This window comes from Suricata suricatta, chromosome 3 (assembly GCF_006229205.1).
Source record: "Suricata suricatta isolate VVHF042 chromosome 3, meerkat_22Aug2017_6uvM2_HiC, whole genome shotgun sequence".
Classification (NCBI taxonomy): domain Eukaryota; kingdom Metazoa; phylum Chordata; class Mammalia; order Carnivora; family Herpestidae; genus Suricata; species Suricata suricatta.
In genome coordinates this window covers 68699510-68724084 of record NC_043702.1, presented here as the reverse complement: position 1 = coordinate 68724084, position 24575 = coordinate 68699510, and the positions used below count along the sequence as shown (strand labels likewise).

Below are 24575 nucleotides of genomic sequence, written 5' to 3'. Positions count from 1 at the left end.
CCTCCTGTAGCACTGAACATACATGTGGACTGTCCATTGTGTGTGTGTATGTGTGTGTGTGTGTGTGTGTGTACATGTGTAGGCAAAAACCAAAGGCACGGGGCAAGCACTCTAAGACAGTTCCAGCTAACATGCCGACATGCATTAGTCTTCTCAGAGACTGTACTCTCTTCCAGGCAGGTATAGGAAGAGCATTTTTTAGACAAAACCCTGAATCATGACCATGAGTGACAGTGTTATTGCCTTGGGCCTGTCTCCTAATTTGGACATCTGTTCTAACTAACGAACACTTCCCATCCCTTGTTTCTAACATTCACTGTGTGGGAAATGACCACCATATTATTCCATAACAGAATTTTTATCAGGCAAATATTAAGTTATTTCAAACCTCTCTGGAATTCACCTAGGTTGTCTGACAAAGTGGTACCTGGTTCTTTTACCCTGGCTGGGAAACTTCCAAGCACATCTGATGTGCTGTAAACCAGCAAACACTCAAAGCCAAGATAAAAATCAAGATAAACCCAAACAAAAGGACAATGCGTCAACATTTTCAGGGAAAAATGAGACTGGGTGGGGAAGGATAGACTGAATGGCCTTCTGAGTGATTTTTTTCCGACACAAACTATCATGTATATTTAAGGAAGATTTTGCTAGAAGATAAAGCCTTTTTGCAAAAATGATAACATCAGGGCCACCTGAGTGGCTCAGGTAAGGGACTGACTCCTGGTTTTCAGTCAGGTCACCATCTCACAGTTCTGTGAATCCAAGCCCTGCATCAAACTCCGTACCGACAGTGTGGAGCCTGCTGGGATTTTCCCTCCTCCTCTCTCTCAAAACAAATAAACTTAAAAAAAAAAAAAAAGGGGCTACATCAGACACCAAAGTATAAGATTTTTAAGAAGCAATGTCAGAAAGCAGATAGTACTGAAAATCCTGATGTGGATTTTCACAGAGCTCTAACCATGTACACATGATGTACTACCGCCCCAGGACAGGGTGGGATAGGTCTGGCATGGGGGAACCCAGCCACACACCTCCGGTATGAAGAGAACTGGCAGGAGGGTGGGTGGCCGGAGGGTGAGAAGGGGCAATTTATGTGCAGACCTGGCCTCTGGCTTAGCCACCTAGAGACCTTCTTAAGACCGTTACAGTTAAGATGAGTTCACTGCTCAGCTTGTTAATTTTCAGTGTCTTTTGGGGAAGGTATCTAACACGGGTTTCTTTTCTGTGCTTGGCTCCAGTGTCACAGGCAAATGGCCAGTCGTGCAAGAATCCGAGTATGCGGGCGGAAACCATCCTGGATAATTCTGCTTCTGCCGGCTCAACAACTGGCATCACTGATTAAACCATCCTCTGACTGTATTTATGAGACGTTATGGCTGCCTCGCAATGAGCCTACATTATTTAGACATTAAAGTGGAGGCTCATTCAATTTACCCTTGCCTGACAATATTTTTGTTTTTCATCTGGTTCTACTGAAAATAATATATGCCTTCCTTGGAGAAATCCACGGTATGGAGTAGCCAAGCCATTTAGAGAGAGCAGCATCTAATAAATACACTGGTAGTCAAAGAAAATTTTCGTATTATGTGTACAAAAATGGGGAAAAATCCAGAGATGTTCAAATTGCTTCAAATTCTTCTGTGGCCTCAAATCCACTTGGGACGGGTTTTGGGGGAAAGTTGAGTTGACTGGAACTGTGCTTCCAAGGCCTGTATTACACATTTCAAACTCCTGCCTAAAGGCAGTTCAAACTCGCTTACATGCAAAGAAGTATTCAGAGAAACCCTTCAAATAGCCATGGTTATTGTGATGAGCGAGCCCTATATGAAAAAATGCTCCTGGAAACCACTGGTAACCTCTGCTGTTACAGGGCGATGCACAGACTTTCGGTGCCTAGCACAAAATTATAAATAAAACACGGCCTCTGCTGCCAGGCAACTTGCAGTCTAGCTGGGAACTAATACATAGGAAAAAACCAGGAAACATTAGAAAATGGCGTAAAACCAAGTTTTGATTCAGAACAAAGAGAACGACTTGACTGCACCCCCTCGCCCCCAAGCTGTGATTCTCTGGAGGCAGAAGGAATCGGTTTCTTACCCTCCAGGCGACACCTGGCACAACTGTCCACTGTCTACTACTGTCTGCTGGTTGCAAAGGTGCAGAGACACCTACAATCATTCACATGTGGTTTGGAAATCAGGTCTTTCTTTCCCTTGAATAGGTATGAACAACAGTCTTCAAACCCACTTCACAGAAAACAGTTTAAATCATACAACCATGAGGTCCGATCTCGATCTGTGACACCCCGAGATCTACTTCATTCAGGAAACTGGTAGATCTCATCTCATCTCAGAGTCACACAGTAGCAAAACAATTGTATGCAGGGGTATTTTTCCTTCTCGAACCTTCTTTGTTGTACATAAAATGAGTGGAGAAAGTAAAGCAGGCACTGGTGGGTGGATGAGCAGCCCTTCAAACGGACTGACAGCGTGGGGTCCTGACAGATGCCAGGGGGAGGTGAGGAGAACGCCAGGAGTCAGCCCTGCACAGGTGGCAACCTCAGAAGCCCACAGGGTAGGCTTCACAGAAAGCTTCCACATACTAAATGTCTCTCTTGTCTTTATTAGGTTGGAGGGTAAAACACTGCTTTTTATTTTCTTTCAACTCAAGTGCTGTTGAAGGGCAAACAAAACTAACTTAAACAAAAAGGAAGCTCTTTCACAAGGTTGGGTTCCCTGGAATAGTGTACTTCTAGGTCTTTTTATTGCATGCTCCAAACTTGTGCCTGCAGGCACTTCAAGTTCACGTGCAGCGCTGCAAACTGTGTGCTGTCAGGTTTAGTATGCCAACATGAAGTGTAGTCTGTGGTATCATACTTACAAACAGGTTCTTCCATGAAATGAGACTCCAACTGGACACAGAGAATTAAATTAAGTCTCTAATCACCACCAGCAGCCCCCCAGTTAAGGATGGAACGCTGGGGCTAGAGCAGAATAATACAGAACCCCAGCTGCACATGCACAGCCCAGTGTAGGGGGCAGAATGGAAGTGTCAGCCGCTAGCACGGGACAGCGCGGTGAAGCTGATACAAAACCAGCAAACGTTTACCGCTGCTGGATGGCTGACGCACTGCACTGGCGTGAAAACAAAGATGAAGAAACAGTTTCTGCCTTCAGGGAGCTTCCGGTTTAGTAAACTAGCACGTGTATAAACATATTAAAAGTGCACAGCGGGCTACCCAACTGAACAGACGAGGCTCTCCGGGGGGAGGCAAGATTTGAACACAGTCTTGAAGGGTGAGGGTTGCAGAGCCAGGTTAGAGGGAACTGGAGGGAACTAAATTGGAGATCTTATGAGAGAAAGCAGAGAGGAACAGGGCAGCATGGTGTGTTTGGAAAATATTTATGGTTTGGTCCCGGAGGAGGTGCATGGGGAGGCAGAGAACAGAGATAGGACTCAAGAAGTAGGCAAGAGCCCTATCACCTCTGGCCTTCAAAGACATTCTAAGAGCCTAGAAGGGGGGAAGGGGGCTTTTAGCAGTAAAGTGACACAGAGGCCTATCAAGAGAGTTTTATTAAACTCTGTGGCGGCAGGCAGGGAGGGTATCTGGGAGAGGAAAGGCTAGCTATCAGGCAGGCAATTAGAAGCCTGCTGTAATGGCTTTGGTGAGAGAGGAGGGTTAAACCAGGCTGTGGTAGGAGGGATGGAGGGGAGAGGGTAGGTAGGTTCTAGAAATTATCAGGAGAAAAAACCCTAAGGACTTGAATGGCTTTGTACATGAGAGAGGATGGATGGTGGGGAAGGCGAGCCAAAGGTGATTCAAGCCTGAGTTTCTGGCTTGAGTGCCTGGTTGGGTACGAGTTCCACTAACAGGAATGGATAACTGGAAGAGGAGCAGGATTAGACGGGAAAGGAGGCTGGCTCCGCTCTGGAGACCATGAATGTGTGGTGCCTGAGACCAGGCAGCCTGAAGCTCCGAGGAAAAGCCAGGGAGGAAGATGAGTGCTTCTAAGTTGTCCGCACGTAAAGGCTGAAACCTTGAGAATGCATGACATCTATTAGAACTGTGAGTCAGAGTGGAATTCAGGGAAACAGCAACAATCACGGATTAGAGAGAAGAAACAAGCCCATAAAACAGAAGACATTAACACAAGACCGGAAGAACACAGAGACAGGTGAGAGAGACGCCAAAGGGGGACATGTTTCAAGGATGAGTAAGGGACCAACAGTATCAAGTACAGCAGACAAGACAGCATCCCAAGGATAGAGAAGCCTCCAAATTGGTTATTCAAGAGCGAAGTGTGAAAGCCTGAATTGTGTTCTCACTGCTCCTGCCCCCCAACCTTGGTAACTCATAATGATAGAATAGGACCCTATTTACAGACAGGGTCTTTAAAGTTAAAGAGTGGGCCTTGGTATCCTTGTAAAAAAGGGGAAATTTGGACACGATGAGAGACATGCACAGAGGGCAGGTGGCATGAAGAAACACAGGGAAAAGACGCTCATCTACCAGCCAAGGATGGAGGGAGGCCCTCCTTCCCTGCCAACACCTTGACCGTGGTCAAGCCACCCAACTTGGGGTACTTTGTCACAGCAGCCCAGCAGATTAGATTAATATGGACAATTTACCATTCGAGAAGGAAGAAGTTGGATTGGGGAGGGCTGAGGTATGAATATGAGGCAGAGATGGGAACTACACTCTTAAAGGATTTCTGTGAGAAAGAGCTAGAGAGAAACAGTGCTTAGTTTAATTTAGTTTCAAGATCAAAGACACCTGAATGAGCTCAAACACAAATGGATAGATTTTTCTAGTAGACTATTTCAAATTTAAAATGTATTGGCATAGTTCATAGTTTTGTTCACTGTATTCTGTGATTTTGAAGAAATGCCTGTTGTAGTAATGGTCACAATTTTTGTTCCTAGTATTGTTTATTTGTGGATTTCCCCACCAATTAGTCATGCCAGAGATCTGTTATACATTGAAAATAAAGGTTTTGGGGGTTTTTTGGGGAAAAAATATAGGCAAAAGACTTTGGAATTAGAGAGGGGCTAAATGGCAGAGCAAGGTCCTGATGGGATGTGATCAAGGGTGTGGCTTGGGACCCCTTGTTCTTGGGACTGCAGGGAAGGAAGGAGTCTCTCTCCTTGTTGGGAGGAGGCAGGAAGTTGATGGTGCTTCCATCTGTGACCTCAATTTCACTCATCAAGTAAGAAGTGAAGTCATCTGCTCAGAGTTGATAAGGGTAAAGGACAAAGTGAGCAGGCTGTGGAGACTGCCACCAGGGAAGGATGAGAAAACTGAGTGAGCACTAGTGATGCTGGGGGTCAGGTCATGCTGGAGACAACTTTTACCTGCCTGGATTTAACAGAGGCAGAGGAGATAGCCTGCTGAAGAATTAATCCAAGTTCAGCATTTGCAAAGCAGGTGTGACCAAGGCACTGGGTACGAGAGAAGTTAGGATACTGCTAAAGAAATGATTTTTGCATTCAAGAATGGCAGTGAGGTTTGGTGGGGATGGAAAAGAGGTAAAGAAGGATCCCTCTGTGTTTTGGACCAGGTTTAGTGGGAGCTAGGATGAGCATGGTCTTGGAATGAAAAGCTCCCAAGGTGTGGTGTTCCCGGTCATGACAACACAAGACAGAGCGGTGGGAGGAAGTGGTGAGAATGGAGTGGACAGAAGGGCCGTAGGGACTGAAGTCCAAGCTCTCTAAGGGGACAGGGTGACACATGCTGACACCTTCCACGAGAGAGGCAGGAGCTGAGGTGGAAAGTGCCACGGCCCTCCACGGACAGGCCTGCAGGACACTAGACTTACTGAGGATGGCAGTGGTAAGATGGGGTCACAGAATGGCCTGTCCACCAGAGGAGGAGAGGCTTCTACAGGTCAGACCCGCCCTCCCACTGGGATGGCTCCCATTCTTACTTAAACACCCAGCGTCTGGGAGGGATGCAGTTTTAAGTCTTATATGTAGGATCAAAATAAAAGTTTTAAGAGCTAAATGAAGAGTATTTGGTTCTTGGTACATCATGTGCTAAAATTATACATATATTACATAAAAAAAAAACTACTGATAAAATTTTAGACAAACAACATACCAGAAACTCCAGGTGGTGTCTTAATGAATTTTCCATTAAAATGACCAATAACGGCTTCGCACTTTTCTGTTGATTCCATCCTATTCATCCATAAAAATAAAACACACATTTAGAGATCTTAGTTTTCATATGGTTTTGTTCATGTGAGTATGTACATTCTTATAGGTTTACTGGATACAAATGAAACCTAGCAAAAATGTGAGTAAGAAACAGTGGGTTTATTCTTTTATCTGATTGTTTTATATGCACTTCTGTAATAAAATGAAAACTGATATCCAGAGTACATTCTGAATCATAAAAGAAATAAATTATACCCAGAGTGTTTAATATCAAGCACATCAAATGTGTAATTTTTTTCTACTTGTTGGAAAACTGGCAATCGATACACAATAGCTTTCTTGGTCATGATACTGAATTAAAATTGAAATACCATTTCAAAATACTGTTGTATTTATTATTGCCACTAGACTACTCATTTGATGACCTTTCCTTTTATATATTCACAAAAGGACAGACTGAAAAGTCATGATGAGAATGAGTGAAAATCACAGGACACTCCTTGTATGGTTTTATGTTAGCTTTAGGTTTAAAATTAAATTAGTCAAGTCAGTTATGAACCTTCTTTGTCATCTGGCTTCAGAGAAGTAATTAGAGGATGGAGCCTAACTTTACAATTTATTCTACATCTGCAGGTGGCTAAAAACATTTGAGAAACATTGCATGGAAATTACATTATTTTGACTTATTTTTTTTTTAAATGGAAGAAACACTGAATAATCTATTTAAAATGCACCACACTCCTAGACTACCCAGAGAGTTACATCCTGGTTTTAATGGGTAGTAATAGTTTTAAAAAGCAATAGGATTTAATTGGGCTCCAACTTTGGATACAAAACTGAAACTACTTGATCTGCTTTCTGAACACCCACAGAGGCGAGGATTTTTAGATGGTGCTAAGTTTTTCATTGTTTCCCCTGGACCTTTGAAGCAATGATGGCTACACTTGAAATGCAAGTTTTGGTGACTTCCCACCTGTGGAATTTAATTTTGTTTTAAAATTATCTGGCTGAGCAGAAAGAGCAATCAGGTAAAAGCCAGAAGAATCGAGTCCTAGGACCAGTGCTTAGAAGTCTGATGAAAATGCAAACATCTCTTCTTTGACTCAATTTTCTTACATGGAAAATATAAACTGCTGCTTCTGTTGATTTCACAGGTCTGTGGGAGACGTGATGGTCACCAAATAGGATACTGCATATCAAAGTAAAATGCCAGCAATTTTCTTCTAAAACAAAAGTCAACACATGGAAAGATACAGGCCTTATGTATTTCTGCACAGTAGGAATAGGTTCCTAAATAATGTACATGGGCTTTTGAACATGGGCTTTCAGATTGGAACTATGTCAAAAATTAAAGCTCGATTGATTTAAGATTTTTCTGTTAATACACTTAAGTATCCTTTCTGGAGAGGAAGGTATGGAAATAAGCTGGAGGGGGCTCCTGGGTGACTCAGTTGGTTAAGTGTCTGACTCAGGATTTCAGCTCAGGTTATGATATCAGGTTTGTGAGACTGAGCCCTGGTTCAGGCTTCCTGGTTCATGGAGCCTGCTTGGGATTCTCTCTGTCCCTGTCTTTCTGCTCATGCTCCCACTCTCTCTTTCAAAATAAATAAGTACACTTAAAAAAAAAAAGCTTGAAGTGAAAGCACTTTGGATATATCTGTCACATACTTCTTAAAAACTAATCTGAAGCAAAATTGTAAAATGTTACAACTGGTGTCGCGATTGGTGGTTAGACAGGTGTCCAACCATTGTCTTCCTTTCTGAATGGTTGAAATAATCTAATTCATTGACTTTATAATGAATCAAATTCCATCTAATAAGAAAAAACCATACCAATTTATTTATGCAATCTAGGAGCCTGTGACTATTACTTGTAAAAAGTTATGGCATCCTGGTCTAATTAATCAAAACATGAAGGACACGTATTTTCAAAACTATTGCTCATGTGGTATTTCCTTGCCCCGCGTCACTGAATATTTAGTGTCCTCAGGTTCAATTATCCTAATGAACTTCCAAAAGACCTAGAAAAAATACAACCCAAAATTTACATATTTAAATTCATAGAACTGGCTTCCAGAACCCTGGCTCTTCTTTCTTCTTGCGGGACTTTTATTTGCTATTGTTATTGGCAAGATAAAGACAGAGCAGCGTGCTTACCTGGCGAAGCCAACACCACGACTCGTACCACTGGAATCACGCAGTATCCTTGTAGAAATAACTTGTCCAAATGGCTTGAGCATAGTTTCAAGTTCTTGCTCATCCATGGACAGTGGCAAATTAGAAATATATAGGTTAGTAGGATCTTGTTCCTGTTGCTAAAACAGAACAGAGAATTGTCCATTAATTTCTAATTGAAATTGAAGTATTTATGTTAACACACTTACTTTTCTTGAGCCATTCTCTGCTCAGGTCCTTTTAGAGCACGACCCAGGGACAGCGTGGGAGCCACAGGACACCCAGGTCACCTTGGACACTTGAAAACAGGGTCTGAAGCTTGGACAGTCTGTGCAGGTCGGACATGACTCCGCTGAGTCGTTCTCAGCGGGTCTGGGGGAGGAGCTGCTGGCACGCACTGCGGGGCTGGAGAGGGAGCCTCGTGGAGCCCCACACGCTGTCTGCAGGGCTCCCGAAATAACCAACCTCTCCTCCACTACTATTTTTAGGAGTCCATTTCAGGCACACGCTTGCACACAAGGGTATTACTGTGAATAATTCAATCCAGAGACAGATAACGGACTCTGAACCAAGGCATCTAAACTCCAGAAGGGCTTTGTCTCAATCCCCGTCCTCTGCTCCGTGGCAGGGTCCTTACTACTTACTTTTAAGTTGTGATCACCAGTGGGGAAAGGAGAGCCCGTAAATTCATGAAGACAAGTAAACTCAAAGACATATAAGATGATAAACTCTAGGCAGAGCAAACTTGAGAATCTGCATAACAGTGAACTCAAGAGGAGATGGGGGAAGGGAGCTCTGCTAAATCCTTGCTCCTCAAACGACACAGGGGCTGGCAGTGTTGGGATTGCCTGCAAGCCTACTAGGAATGCAGAATCCCAGGTCCACAGAACCAGAGCTGCATTTTAACAGGATTTCCAGGCAATTCATATACATATGAAAGTTTAAGGAGCAATAATTAGATCATTTCCCACTCACCTTTCCTTTGCTGAGACTGAATCAGCTGAAACCAAAGATACGCAACTGAATTTTCCGAGAACCAGTAACTGCTAGGTATATTTACGTACTAAGAGTATGGTGTTAAATCATCACAGAAAAAGCTTATCGGACAACTGGAATATTTTCTAACCAAGTTAGAATTCACTTCTGCAATTTTAAGATTAGAATAGTCTTAATTAATTTTAAATCAGGCTTTCCTTTGATCTTACTAACCAAGTGTCTCTTTACATACTGTACTAAGCATGCTTATGACTTTTCTTTAATAAGAACTATTAGTAGTCATTAATTGTTATTTTAGCATTAGGCCACAGAATAGCATATTCATAATTAGGTTTCCAAAATGCACGGTACCTTGAAGCATACACATATCTGAACTGTACAAAAGTCTCTACTCTTAAATTTATCCTATCCTTAATTAAACCTGAAATGAAACCTGTCCTTTTATGTAATCTGGAGTAAAAGTGAACACTGACCTTTTGTGCTAGACTTACCTGGTAAGGTTTAAAATAACAATCTGGTATCCTAAGAAATGGCAAGTGCTCTTGTATTCCCAAGCATTCAAGTTATCAAATCTGGAGAAACTAAGGGCAAAAAGGACTGTCTCTATGACCTCCTGGTTCTGACAGCGGGCAGCAGCAGGAACCAGGCTGTTCCCAAAGGCGTACAGCCGAAGCTCCGGGCCTGGGTGTCCCTGGGCTTTGTCAGTGTCGGTGGACCCAAGAAAAAATTAAAAGTTTTCAAATGCTCACTAGCAAGCCAAGTACTTAACCTCATTAACCCTTCACAGACTAAACAAAATGCTATCTTTGCTTTTAGCCGAAATCAGATCAGCGAAATCAGAACCACTGATTATCTTATGCTGAGCAACACCTATCTTTCTATCTATAATGTATAAAAATTGGAACATGATTTAATAAATGCAAAACAGTAACAGATACAGTGTTTGAAAATACAAGGAAAGGCAAAATGGTCTTAGGGATTAAAGTTTTCAAATGCTTCTGAGGCAGGGGGAGAAGGAAAATGTTCTCTCCCTACTTCCATTTCACTCACTACCTCCACCAAATTTGCCCAATTAATTGCACAGCTCCTTGATTAGTCATCACCTGTGGGCTCTACCCTCCCAAGTCCCTGAAGATTTCCTGCGGTGCAGAAGACTCTATTTGTTCCTGTGGAAGTCTTAACTGGCCAGGACAGATGGAGTCCTTTCTCTGAGGGGGGGCCCTGCCGAGCCCAGTAGCCTCATACATGACGCCAAATGATGTGTACGGCACACCTCATGCATCCCAGACGCGCACAAAATAGCCTTGACTCCAGTCCCGTCTTCCAGCTGCTTACAGTTAAGTAGGAGAGAGAGAAACCCATGGAGTAAGTGCTACGATGGAGATGGGTACAAATCACGATGAGAGGACAGACGGGGGAACTTGTCTTGGGAAGACAGTGACGACTTTCTGGAGGGCATGACACCGACTTGAGACTTAAGAGAAACAAACAGAAGTCGTGGGGCTGAACCCAGATTGTGAAAGGCTTTCTAAAGAATTTGATTCTATTTGGTCAGTCACTGCTGTTGAAACTTTCCCATTTCAGGGCTGCTAACAGCAAGAAGGGCTATGTATCCTGAGGAGTCGGCAGGCAAAGGCTAAAGTAACCTTGCCGGAGTGCAAAATTTTTCTGAAGTCTTGTGTTGTATCTTAAAAGTAAAAAAAAAAAAAAAAGGTCATGTAAATGTCACATAAATGTTGCAATCTACTCCCTATTTAGGTTTGTTTTAGAATAGAAACAATATTTCTGATTTCATACTTTCAAGTAATACTGATACTCTGGGGAGATAAGTCATGTTTATCCTGTGATTTCATGTTCTGGGGTGGGGGAGGGGAAGGCAGGAGGAAGGAAGGACTGCCGTCCGTCAACTTCAGTTAGAAAGCCAGTCTGACAAACGGGGAGGTTTCGGAAGCATGGAAGCAAGGAAACGATATAATGAAACTTATGAGAAAAATCTCTGAATCATGCTTAGTCAGATTCAGAATAAAGCTGGGAACTCCCTAATTAAAAAGAATTAAAGCCCTCCCTGGGCAAAGATACAGCATAAAAAATGTTATGAAAGAAACATATACCATAAATGTTGTGGGGCTTTCTCTATAAATTACAATTATAACAACTAAACGACTAATAGTTACCAATGTTCAGAGGATAATTTGTCATATGGGAAGTATTTTTAAAAGGATTAACAGTGTAGGTACAAATTACTTTCTCAATCCATGTTTGAGTTGCTTCTATGATTAAAATATAAATAAAATATTACATTCCTTAAAGTCTTGATTCAACCTGATAATTTACCAATGAAGAAAAAAATAAGCACTAAAATCAGAATCCAGAAAGAAACTGAGCTCCTTTTAACCGATTCATTGATTAATAGTGAGCTAACGGAGACTAAACATGAGTATTTCCTATGATTTTAATGCATTTGTTTTCAACAGCAACAACTCAATTAGGTTTTTTCATTTGGGATGATCTTTAAAGCTAATGTTATTTATTTTTCTTTTCAAACGGTCAACTTATCCTGCAAACATGCAAACATTAACTGCAAAGTTGCAATAACTAGAAAAAGAAAAAAGGAAAGAGAAAAAACTCCACGCTGGCCACAAAAATTTCTAATCCCCAAAGTGTCCATGTATCCTAATTACCACACGTTCGTAGTGAATGGAATATAGAATACTTGCAGTGAGTGGGGAGTGGTTCTTGAATGAGGGTAATTTAGTTTCTTTAAAATCAGTGACAGCCATAACTGTTTTATTGCATACAATGTTATGTCTCAAAAAACAATTATTCTGTAAATTATGGGTGGCCAAACATAAAGTGGGGCCAACAGGCTTCTTTATATCCATCCTTAGGCATGGAAAAGGTTCAATGGCTTCTCTAACAAGTAGAAAACTTGCTCCCACATTGACCATGAGAGGGATAAATGGCCACTAATGTTCACTTGAGCAGAAAAGCAGGGCTCAGAGGTCCCGCGTGGTGTAAAGCACTCAGTCATCATCTGAAAGAAATTAACAAAAACCTCCCTGTGCCTGTGGAATGGTTCCTAAAATGCAAGAAAGGGACTTGGCAGGAAGACCAGACATCTGTTTTCCCTTGTACTGAATAGGTTCACCAACCAGCCGAGAGCTGCTTGCAGGCATGTGAATGCAAACTGCCTGAAGCACGGTAGACTCTGTGGAGGGGGGATTAAATGCCTGTTCCTTTGGCTGCCTGTTTACTGGGGGGGGAAATGTGCTAGCTTACCACCAGGCAAAGAACATACGATGATCTGCTGACTCCCAGCAGGCCTTAAGAGGTGCTGCTAAAAGGCCTAGAGAAGTCATTCTATTAACAGATATTACCAATGTTGATTTGGTTGTTAAGTCTTTCTAGCTTGGTATCTGAAATTTTCTCTGCTCTTTATTGAGTCTGAGTCTTCTAAAAACAAACACATCTGAAACAAAGCCAAGTTGAACAGAAATAGGAATGGCCTTGAGCCTTTGTGAAAACCTTTTGGTAAGTTTTATCAGGGTACTACTCTATAGACAGAGCTCAATAAACATAATTTTTAAATGTTTCATTCTTAATTGTCACTATCTGCTCAAGCTAGGAAGAAAGCTTTTCTCTCACTTAGTTGGCTTCTCTGATCATCAACTAAACCAACAGTTAGTATCTACCCTATGCCAGGTACCAAGAAGGTACTGGAAGTTAAAACATGAATGAGAAACCATCTCTGCTGCTGAATGCTCTCCACTTTCAATTTCACACTTCACTTCTGAGTTATCTTGGGGATCCTTTTTCAATCTAGGTACCCAATGTGTCAAACAATATGCTGTGCTCCCTCACCCTGAACCCTACGCCACCACCCCCCTTCCCTGGAACGCACTTTAATTTCTTCTAATTACAAAAGAAAGCAAGACTGTGGCAGTGTGAAGTTTCAAAACCTAAGGTAGTATTCTGATTAATTCACTAACAGAAAGCAGATGGCAATGGGTCCCTACCACTCAACATGGGAGCCAGACTGACTTCTTTTAAACACTGTCTCCACAGAAGGGGCATGCCAGGTGTTGCTTTATCCAGAGAGCGTGAAGGGATGAAGTCAATTCCAGATCCTCAAATCCATGGTGTCACGGGACAGAACAACAGACCCTCTAGCACTTAAATTATCTTTTGTAACTTTAATGATATAATAAAAAAAGAAATCAGGCCTGAGACACACAGTCCTTCTACAGAGACCTAAATAAAGTCAGAAATTCATGAAGTGCAGGATGTTGGCACGCTGCCAGCACCACTGAACCTGTGTACTGCTCCTTCCCGACAGAGGATGGAGGGAGGGACCACTTTTCCCAGCCAATTTACGGTACCCAAGTCTCCTCAGGAGGCCTTTGAACAGTGCTTGTTATCAATCAGCAGGAAAGTGGCATTTGGGTACACTGTTGACAGGTGCCAATCCACACCCAGTCCAGTTCTGACTAAATGTGGTATAAAGAGTCCTTGGAAGCGGTGGATATTTCATAGACCATGCTGCTTAATATCAATGGCACTGAAAAGATGCCTAGGTAAATGATCTTGGGGTTGCTTTAAAGAAGGCCTCTGCATTTGTAACAGGTTGTTAAAATAGCCCTCTAACTTGGTACCAGCAGAAGCTACAGATCAATGGTTGGCGCTGTGACATTCCGGAGTGAGAAACTAGACAACCTAAAGAGAGCCGCCGAGAACTGGTTTGGGATGCTCAGCTGACCACCCACCTCCATCTGGCTACGAGAGACTGGAGAGGCTGAGGATGAACATGTATGTGGAGAGAAACGCTGATGTGCTCTGAGTCTCACCATGCGGCTACTTCCCTATCACTGCCAGGCAAGCAATAGAGGCTTGAACAGACCACTCAGGAGGCTTGATCTGTGTGCCATGGAGCTTGGTGGATGCAATGGATCAATGTCCGACTTAAATCTGAGGAATCTAAAAGGCAAAAGGCTGATTGAAGGGGCATGTAAGTGTGGTTAGTCAGTACCTACTCTCCCACAGACAGCTGTCAAACGTAGGTCAGATGTGGGCCAGGCAAGGTGGAGCTGGCCCAGGGTTGTGTTAAATCCTTCCAAGAAGGCAGCCTTGAAGGGCAAGGAGGTCTCAGCAGACAGTGGCTGAAGTCAGACCCTTAGATTATCAGGAGCCGAGGCATATATTCACCAGTGTTGAGGAACCACAGGAGAAAGATCAATTAGAGGTGATGGTGGTGATGTAAGAGACCTCTGAAAACCTCCCAAAGCATTTCATGAAGGGAAACATCAGCCAGAGACCTTAATACCAGATTACACCACTGTCAGGTCAAGAAACTTTCCCATCCTATACCGTGTTCCAAGCTGCTGAGGGGTGGGTGGGTAGGAGGAAAGAAACCACAGCCAGCTAGCTGACGGTAGTGCAGGAAGAACAAGTTTGGGAAACAGGAGAGAAACTAATCATGTTCCTATCCTGTTGTACACTTATAAACCAGAGTAGACCTGAGCTGGAAAAAGGGAGAAGCTTCAATGGGATACTCAAAGTATCATCCAAAAAATTTTTAACAATCCAAAAAAACAAAAACCCACCAGATTGGACGTTTACATTACAGGCATTACACATGTAACAACAGCAATGTGTTCTTAAAAATCAGACGTTCAGCATCAAAATGTTAACCAGGATCCCATTCCACATTATTTCAAATAAGAAAAAAATCATAATGAATATATCACACATCAATCACCACCCTCAATTTCCTAAAATGTGACTTAAACACATGTGTTACATATCTATACATGTGAATGTACATACCCATGTAAGAGATGGCTACATGGGGATATAAACCTTTACAACATCGCTTCCTGATCACCAAGTAACCAACACAGTTGTTAGCAGACAACTGCTATGTAAGCTGTGATTTCTTTTACCACCAGTGACATCCGAGGCACACATCTCTTTGGCCGAATCTCAGCAGTTTTCAAAACCTCTACATGTGATTCTGACATTTTACAAACTGTACTTAGAATGTAACTTGAGACTTCCCATACAACATCTTGTTTAAAACATCGGATTGTTTGGTGCAAGTAAATTTAGAAATGGCTGGACATGTGTCAAAAGATAGTTCTGTTCTGTGATGTTTGAATCAAGAGCCATTCTAGTGAAAAAAATTAGTGAAAGAAGCAATGGAAGAGACTTTTTAAGATAACAAGAGTGGCCAGAAAAGTCATGGGACCTGCCCTGGATTTTATCCATGAGAAGAGGAAGCAGGAAATTTATAGAATAGAGGAAACAGAGTAGAGGGAAGAATAGAGCTGTTTTTGACTGTGCCTTAAAGGTCCTGCTTATAAAACATGCAGTTATCCACTGTTTCTGTAAATCATTATACAATACAGGTACTGCACAGTCACAATGAAATATAACTAAAATCCTCATAATCATAATCTTTCAATAATGCCACAGGGAATTACTCTATAGTATAAACAAAAAAAAATCTGAAAATCATGATGCTTAGTGCTTATGGTATCAGTTTATTTATTTTTTAATGTTTGCTTTTGAGAGAGGGAAAGCACAAGCCAGGGAGGGACAGAGAGAGAGGGAGACACAGAGTCTGAAGCAGGCTCTAGGCTCTGAGCTGTCAGCACAGAGCCTAACACGGGGCTCGATCTCATGGACTGTGAGTTCCTGACCTGAGCCTAAGTGGATGCTTAACAAATTGAGCCACTCAGGCACCCCTCAGTTTATTTTAACGTCTTACTCTAGAGTTCAAGAAAATCTAAAATATGTCCAACTTATATAAGCCCAAATATTGGGTGCCTGGGTGGCTCAGACAGTTAAGTGTCCGACTCTTGATTTCACAGTTCATGAGTTTGAGCCCTTTGTCAGGCTCTGTGCTGACTATGTGGAGCTCATTTGGGATCCGGTCTCTCCCTCTCTCTCAAAATAAATAAGCAAACTTAAAAAAATATGTCCAACTCCATTCCAAGCTTTAAAAATGTTAAAAGTCCAGGACTACTTTAGAAAGGTGATCCCTTTCAGTAATTCCTGAAATCTTTCATGATGCTGATTCTTTGAGTCAAGGTAAATGTCTATCTTGGTAGGGGCACCTGTGTCCTTCAGGAGCCTCAAGGTCTTAGCGGGTAACTTATCTCTTTACGAGAACCCTTTAACTTCTATAAAGCTTCTTTCCTTCTGGAACCGGGAATGCCCCTGAGGAAATGATCATATGCTACTAGACAGAAGTAGTAGAAGACAGCACAAAATTACTTTCCTTTGTACTTCAAGAAGCCAGAGATTACTGATCTTTTGAAAAGGATATACAAAATATCAAATTGCTGAGCTTCAGGCTTGAAAATATTTCGCATAGCAATTCAAGGACTACAAACGGGAAAAAATGCACATAATTATATGAATTCTGAATAAGTGCACTATAGGGACTAAGTATAACATAACCCAAGTTCACATCTGGGCAGTAAAAAGACTGGGGCATAAACCTCACTTCAACAATATTCTTCATCTAGAATGCTAAAAGTGCATCAGAAACAAGCCCCGAGTAAAGCCAGTGTAGAACTGCTAAAGAGGAGATTTCTAACCATAAATAACCAGTGTCTAAAAATGTCTGACTTGTGTACAGCTTCGAAATACTATCTGTAGCTTCTGGTGCGCTAAAAGTACTACTGAGGCCGTGGGGGCACAGGACAGATGTCCAGAAGTGACCCAGACTGGGGGACGGAAGGAGGACGTTCGCAGTGACAGGCTGGCACCAATGCCGGGCTTCGGAAGTGAAGCCAGGGACCAGAGCAGTGACGCCTGGCTCTCGACTCACCTTTGCCATTTGGGCTTGAACCCCACTAGCCTTCAGGGCAGACACAGCTTTCTGAGCTGCTGCAGGACTGTCAAAGTCGACAAAACCATAACCTGAAACACAAAACACACTCCGTTATTAAGCCATTATTTTGTGACAATGTAAAGAGCAAAAAAAAAAAAAAAAAAGACTCTGTGGTTTCCGGTGTGGGCAGCAGAACGAAACCCTGACGTCCTGACAGGTGTCTGGCCCTGACAGCTGCAATGCAGTGTCCTTCTCTGGCTGTCTTTCCCCATCGTCACTCATGAGCTAGACAAATTTCCCTTCAAAGTCAAAAAGAAAGCAAAACAGTTTTCCCTTTTCTCAGGAGTTCTATACTTACTAGAAAAAAAAAAAAGACATGTAAGTTAACCAACCAAAGTAAAAAAAAAAAAAAAAAAAGAAAGAAAAGAAAAGAAAGGAAAGGAAAGAAAGAAAAAATCAACTTCAGAGAAATTGCATTTCCAATGGTTTGGTGAGAAAGATGGCACAATCCTACAGAACTTAAGAAATGACAGAACCAAAAATGTTTATTCCATAGACTAAACTATATTTTCCTTCCTTCTTTCCTTCCTTCCTTCCTTCCTCTTCCCTCCCTCCCTCCCTCCCTTCCTTTCTTTTTAACATGTATTCATTGTTGAGAGCGAGTGAGTGTGAGAGCCGGGCAGGGGCAGAGAGAAAGGGAGACACAGAATTGTCTCCAGGGGTCGAACCCACGAACCGCGAGATCATGACCCGAGCTAAAGTCGGGCGCTTAATTGACTGAGCCACCCAGGCACCCCTAAACTGTATTTTTCAAATAAATTAAGAATAACCATTAAATACCCCAAATATAAAATAATCTAAGTTTTAGTGCTTGATAAAAAATATGAGTACTTATGTACTTAAAATACACCTTGTGATCCCCTTCACTTAAAGAAAGGGGTAAAAATGCCTCCAAATATCCAAGAGCTGTTTCAGCAGTTCATGCTCTAAAGCCTAAAAACAAAACATAAAACAAACAAAAAACAAATAACCTCCCAAAAGAGGCTCTCGTTTAGAGCTCATTTATCCACAGCTTTAGGAACATTTTTAATAGGCTGGTCAGCTACTCTTTGGCTACAACATGTTAAAAGCAGTTAAATGGGGCGGGGGGAGGGTGTCAGGCTAAGGGTAGGGCTGCCACAAAAGCAGCATATGGATGGTACTTACCAGTGAAAACTAGCAGTAAGCAGTAAAAGAGGGAAACTATACAAAGAACAGGACTTAATTCAGTGTAAGAGCAATAGCTCCTTGCTTTTCACACAATCCAGTGAGTATCACTGTACTAAGATAGGCAATCACTGATTTTTCACTGTGATCACTCTTAAGTTATTGAGAAAAAGGTAAATTATATATAACACACTGCTTAAAAGACCAGGGTAACCAGGCAAGAAATACCAACAGAGATTTCACTGGAACTCAAACCTATTATAAAATAAATTTTAAATGAATTAAGAGTATTTTGAAAACAAAAACCACGGTTCGGAGCCTGCACAGAAGAAGGGCCAGTCCTATCATTTATGTATCGATATTGTAAAGATAGAGTAGTTTAGACAGTGAAGGCCTAGTGCCAAAACAGACAAACATACAGATCAACAAGGCCAAACACAAAGCTCGGAAATGATTCAAAGGTCAGCATGCACTATTAGTACCAAAAATATCATCTGGTAACAAAACAAGTTATAATGAAACAGTAAACCATAGATGTTTCAGGCAAGATGAGTTAAACCTGAATGAAATAAGCAGAGCTTCCTTCGATTACTTGGAACTGGACTGAAATAAAGCCTAATTTGATTTAGACAGTGGAGAATTAGCCAGGGTGCAAAGAAAAAGAAGAGCGGGCTCAGGGGAAAGCAGAGAATGCTACTCAAGCACCACATCAGAAATTAGGTGAAACATATTCTGAGCGTTTTGTAGAAACCTGGAGTGAACGCTAATATGCATCCCCCCATGGGCGCACACTCGGGCACACACTCTCTCACTCCCGTACGTGTTTTATTACCAAACACAACTCGAGGAGGCCATAAATGAATACTCAACTACAATGAAATGATGTAACTCTACTCATGGATATTCAAGTGTGTCTTCCGCACAATTCTGCTGTTGCCAATAAATCGCAAGAGACAGACGGTCTCAGTTTTGATGTAACTGTGGTTGAAATTATTACCAGTCGAGTACTCTTAGTATTATTTTATCTGTTATTTTATTAGGAAAAAATCCATAATGGTTGCATGTTGTTGTTTACATCCTTTTCTAACCATATAGCTGTTTCATAAATATTTGCTTTAAAACCAATGTAACGGTAGGCATGCAACCATGAGCTGTTTCCCATTTTCTCTATGATCTTACTTTCAAGTAAAATATAAGACTATGCAAATTTGAGCTACAGGTTCTATGGGTTTCATTATATAAATATGTAACACAACACCCTCATATTGGACCCCAGGGGGCGTTTCCTCAGCTCTCTGGACTGGGAATGTCCTGCTTCATGGGTTTTCCTCCAGACTGCAGTGACTTATCCATGAGAATAGCTATGTTTTCTATTTTTGCTTTGGCCATTAGGAAACACAGGCCATTTCTGTAGTAACCCGAGGTATCCTGCTCTTCCTTTTATTTTCTCACTGGTGTTGATTTATCCTCACCCATTTTTACTTTGTGTTTTGGTTTCTAGGGGATAGGCTCTCTCATTGGAGAAGAGTGTATAATAACACGTAGGAATTGTCAGGGCAGGGGTGTGGCGAGCAATTCACCCTTACTTAACTGGGGCAGCTTTGCTAATTTTAAACACACTGATCTGCCATGTAAGATTCTTTTTGGGGGAGCGTAGGGATGGGAGGAAAGATAGGGTAAAGCCATAAAAGCACTTGTCTACTGTGATTTCTCTCTCAGTTTGAAACAAATGTTTGAGATCAGCTTCCTGTTTTATGCCTTCAAGAACCCATTTTGCTCTGTAAAATGAAGATTTTTTTTCTGTGTCCCTGCTTTCCCTAATCATTTACAAATACGGGAAGTAACACTAACCTTGGCAACTCAATGTAAACATTTCGGTCTACAATTTGACTCCCTCTAGTTTAATTCATTTAAAATATTTATTGAGTACCTCTCTACAAAAAGCACTGTTTTAATCACTGTCCCCAGGCAAAACTGTCATAATGTACAATGTTGCTTCAACAGGGGCTCAGATACTGGCCACAATAGCTTCTTTAAATTTAGGATCTTTGAAGAAGAGTCAAATACAATGAACCACTTCAGGTCTAGATGAAAGGAAATGGCTGGCTTCTAAGGCGAGGCTTTACCATAGGGTTCATTTACATTCTTTGCTTTTCTCAGCTGGTGCTAAGCCAAAGCCATCACCACTACTTGAAAAACTAGGGTCTAATTAATGAGGAGATTTGCCTTCTCTGCCTATTCCTGTCAACCTTATTTCAATTCATGGGGTCAGTATTCAGACTCAAAGTCAGCTGACTCCATTCTTCCCCTTTCCTAGAAATCACATGCCCATTGTTAAGATGCTGGATCATTAAAAGTCAGAACTGGGGAGCAGGCAGGACAGCGCTGCCTACTGTAGACACCTCCTCGCCCGGCTCTTGGAGCTGGATGAGCTCATCCTAATTACACGGAAAACTCTGAAGGTCAGTGCATCAAATTAATGCAGCAGCAAATTTCAAAGAGGGAAATGACCTCCCCTCCCTGTTACGATTTGGTCAGTGAAAATGGTTCTCTCCTCCCCGCTGCCAATATTGTCAACAGGCAGTCAGCACAGAACAATTGGGAGTATTGAAACATGTAATTAAGTACTGCTTAAAACTACTCTATTCTAATTAATAGAGCCAATTTGCACAATATGTAATCTTTTCAGTTCTTTAGTGCAGTCCAATGGTCTTCAGTAAGCAGCTCTAATCTCCTCAGGCTCAGGAAAGAAAAGCGATTTTCTAACTTTACTTCCCTTTTAAAACTAGAGGCTAACGCCAACCAGTACCCTGAGTGTTAGCGTGACTGGCGTCCGATCTGCGATTCTGGCAAACTGCTAAATGCTTAGGGTTTCCAGCCAAACAATGGCCACGGACAAATGTAAAGACATATGCTGACATTGTGCAAGACAGGAACTGGTGACACATAAAACTTGCTGTTTAATAAAATGGAGGTAGTTTTGAAACCAAAGATCAGGTTTTAAATTCCATCATTTCCCTAAAGCTAGGATTTCGTAAATTATCATCCAAGGGAAGATACCTTTGCATTTGTTCGTTGTCTTATCCAAAATTGCCTTCGTGGAGACTATTTTCCCATATCTAAAAGATAAAAAGAAAAATAAAAAGGAGAAGTTAAAATCAAGAAACACACAGTAACATCTAAGTCCAGAGAGCACACTCACTTTTCAAATATCTGCAAACTTTAACCTACAAAATGTTCTATATACTCAGGGGACAGAAAATGAGACTTCTAAACTCTAAAATAAAAACGGGGCACTGCTAGGTCTCTTATTGGAATCTATGGATTACAGCTTGATGTTGAACTCAGAGTCATCAGGGGCTTACCTGACAATCTCGAGACCAAAAGAAAACAAAAACAAAACAAAACAAAAAAGGAATATGAGTTCTATAATACATTTCTTCTAGTAACACTATGTGAATACAAAGCCAAATGCAAGGTTACGAAATTACTGAAGTACTAGGATCCACGAAGACTTTATAAACTGGCAAGAGAGGGAAAGCTGCCTGCATTATATCTATCCATTGTGGTTTTGCGGACAGCACTGCATGGCTCCCATTGTCAGGCAAGGGTGTGTGCGCATGCGTGTCCTTGTTTAACGTGCTGGAGGGTGCAGATCTTTTACACCTAAGAGTGATAACTACTTATATGTATATAAATAGATATATAAAAATAAATAATATATTCATTAATACCTCTGAGTAATAACAGCTGTATGGTATACATGGTAATGTGTGTGCACGTGTGGATAAGAAATGAACAATCAAGAATATAACACGGGTTGAGCATGAATTCTATGAGGGTTTGTATAAATGTGTTCAAATTCCTTAATGCACAGTAGACACCAGGCAAAGGAGGGAAAAAATCCAGAATGCACTGCTACTGAAGATGAAGTGGCAGTATGGCTTAAATATGTGTATGATCTTGCATCCTTTCGTACTGACTAGACCTCAACATAAGGCACTGCCATCTATGTTTGTCTTCACAAAACTAAGGGAAAAAAAGCACCTTTGAAAAATATTTCTTAAAAATTATTGGGACTCTAAGAAATGCACATAACTTACTTCATATAAACCAGTGTCCTCCTTTATACGTGGTTCTCAGACTTTCCTTTGTATTGCTTTTAAAATTTCACATTTTCTCTAATATTACTTTCTTATGATTGATCTTGAAGATTAAGAAGTCTTAAAAGTTTAGGAAATAGGGGCGCCTGGGTGGCTCAGTCAGTTAAGCGTCCAGCTTCAGCTCAGGTCATGATCTCACGGTTTGTGGGTTTGAGCCCCTTGTCAGGTTCTGTGCTGACAGCTCAGAGCCTGCAGCCTGCTTCGGATTCTGTGTCTCCCTCTCTCTCTACCCCTCCCCTGATCACACTGCCTCTCTCTGTCTCTCAAAAATAAATAAAAAACATAAAAAAAAGTTTAGGAAATGAAGCATCTATGTAGCATTTTAAACCAGTGTGAATACTGTCGGTTTCTAGTTTACGCATTGAGCAAGCTGAAATATTTTTATAGAGAAGAAACAAATGGCTTGAACCACCTCTTTCCCTCAGTTTTTTTTTCACTGTGTAATCATGTAATCAAATGATTATTAACTAGGCATGAAAGTAAAGATAATTTAAGGTTCAAATGACATCCAAGAGGCAGAATGCTGCATAAAACACCTTCAATTCCCTGTAGAGATTCTAAGTATTTATAACAGCATTAACATAGGTCACTATGCTTACAAAAAAAAAAGTGATAATTAAAAAAAATCTGCTAACCAGAAAAAATAGGTGATTTAGAGACCACCTTTTTAGCAACCATTTATTTACATGCTTGATATTTACCAGTGGTCTCTCCTTTTGCTAAAGTTTTAGATAAAAAGATTTTTAGACTACATTCCTGTCTCATACCTTTCCAGAAGTACGAAAGAAAGTCAGTACAATTCCAATTTGGAATAAAAGGATTGAGAGTCATCGAGATTAACAGACTTTGCTTGAGGTCACAGAGTTCAGGATCTTTTGTAAACCACACAGAAGAAAGGAAATTTAGGGAAGGTCAGGGGCTAGCCTTCTACTCTCTGGTCCTGCTCTCCACACTAATCATAGGCAAGAAAGAGAGAAGTGGGAAGTGGGAAAAGGCTCCTGGTAGCACTGGTCCTCAATCCATGCCACGCTGTCTTCGGGTTTCTGTTCTCTTTGGTCTCTTTGCTACTTTGATGTTACTCCTCACTTCCACATCTGTGTAACCCGCACCTCCTCTGCTCTGAATCCACTCCCCAGATCTCATTCTACTTTTCTGGGCACTCTTTTCATTCTTCTTTGCCCATTCAGCCTCTTCCTCTCCCTCCTTATCAAGTCCTCTCATTGCAACCCTTCCACTGCCTAGGAAATCCATCTGATGCTCATTACGGTGTTATTTAATGCATCTTCTGATGGTGCCTCATTCTGGAGTTGTTTTGTTGTTGCTGTTTTATTTCCCCAAAACTTTAGTTTCTGTCTCCTCCTCTTTCAACTTAAGTATCTTAGTATGTTATTAAGATACTTAAATATCTCATTCAATGTCACCTAACGCCCGCTTATCCCCAAAGAGCCCCAAACACCTCTTCCCTGTCCTTTTCATTCGATAGAACTATCTCACTCCCAATCTCCACCAAGCTCGAGAGCTTCCAGACACCATCAGCTCAGCCATTCCTGAGTCCAGGCAGCCAGTAACTCTTCTGAGTTGTCTCTGACATGTTTCTAATATTCATCCTTTCCCTTCACTGTGTCTAGAACCAAGCAAAAAATACACAATAGTTCTTGCCTTGCCTCCAGCCTCTGGTGCTTCCAACTCTGTCTGCTGCTTTTATTTATCTTAAACATTGCTTTAAACATGTCTCTCTCATCCCACCATTATCCCATTCTACCCATGCTTGAACTTGAAGAACCTGTTCAAACATTATCTCTTCCATGAACCCATCCCTAATCTCCTCATCCAAATCCGTTGTGATTTTATAAGAAACCAGAGAGGGGATTACATGTACTCAATTCCTACTTATGTTCTAGGCACCGTGCCAGGGACTTTGTATGCATGATCTTATTTAATTAACTTTGCAATGATCTTATGAGGTAGGTGCTATTATTCCCATTTTTGCAAATGGGAAAACAAAAGCTCATATAAATTTTAAGCCTAAAATCTCATCT

General features: G+C 41.5%; 1 protein-coding gene across 6 annotated transcripts in view; it reads right to left on the bottom strand.

Annotated features, from left to right (window-relative positions):
* Positions 1-24575, bottom strand: part of RBMS1 (RNA binding motif single stranded interacting protein 1) — a 211934-nt gene that overhangs the window by 18384 nt on the left and 168975 nt on the right. For all 6 annotated transcript variants that reach the window (XM_029934498.1, XM_029934500.1, XM_029934502.1 and 3 more), the window contains exons 3-6: positions 21434-21492; positions 17165-17256; positions 8317-8474; positions 6101-6180 (exon numbers count right to left, since the gene is read on the bottom strand). In XM_029934498.1, the coding sequence (XP_029790358.1) occupies positions 6101-6180; positions 8317-8474; positions 17165-17256; positions 21434-21492 (389 nt within the window). The remainder of the gene's footprint in view (positions 1-6100; positions 6181-8316; positions 8475-17164; positions 17257-21433; positions 21493-24575) is intronic.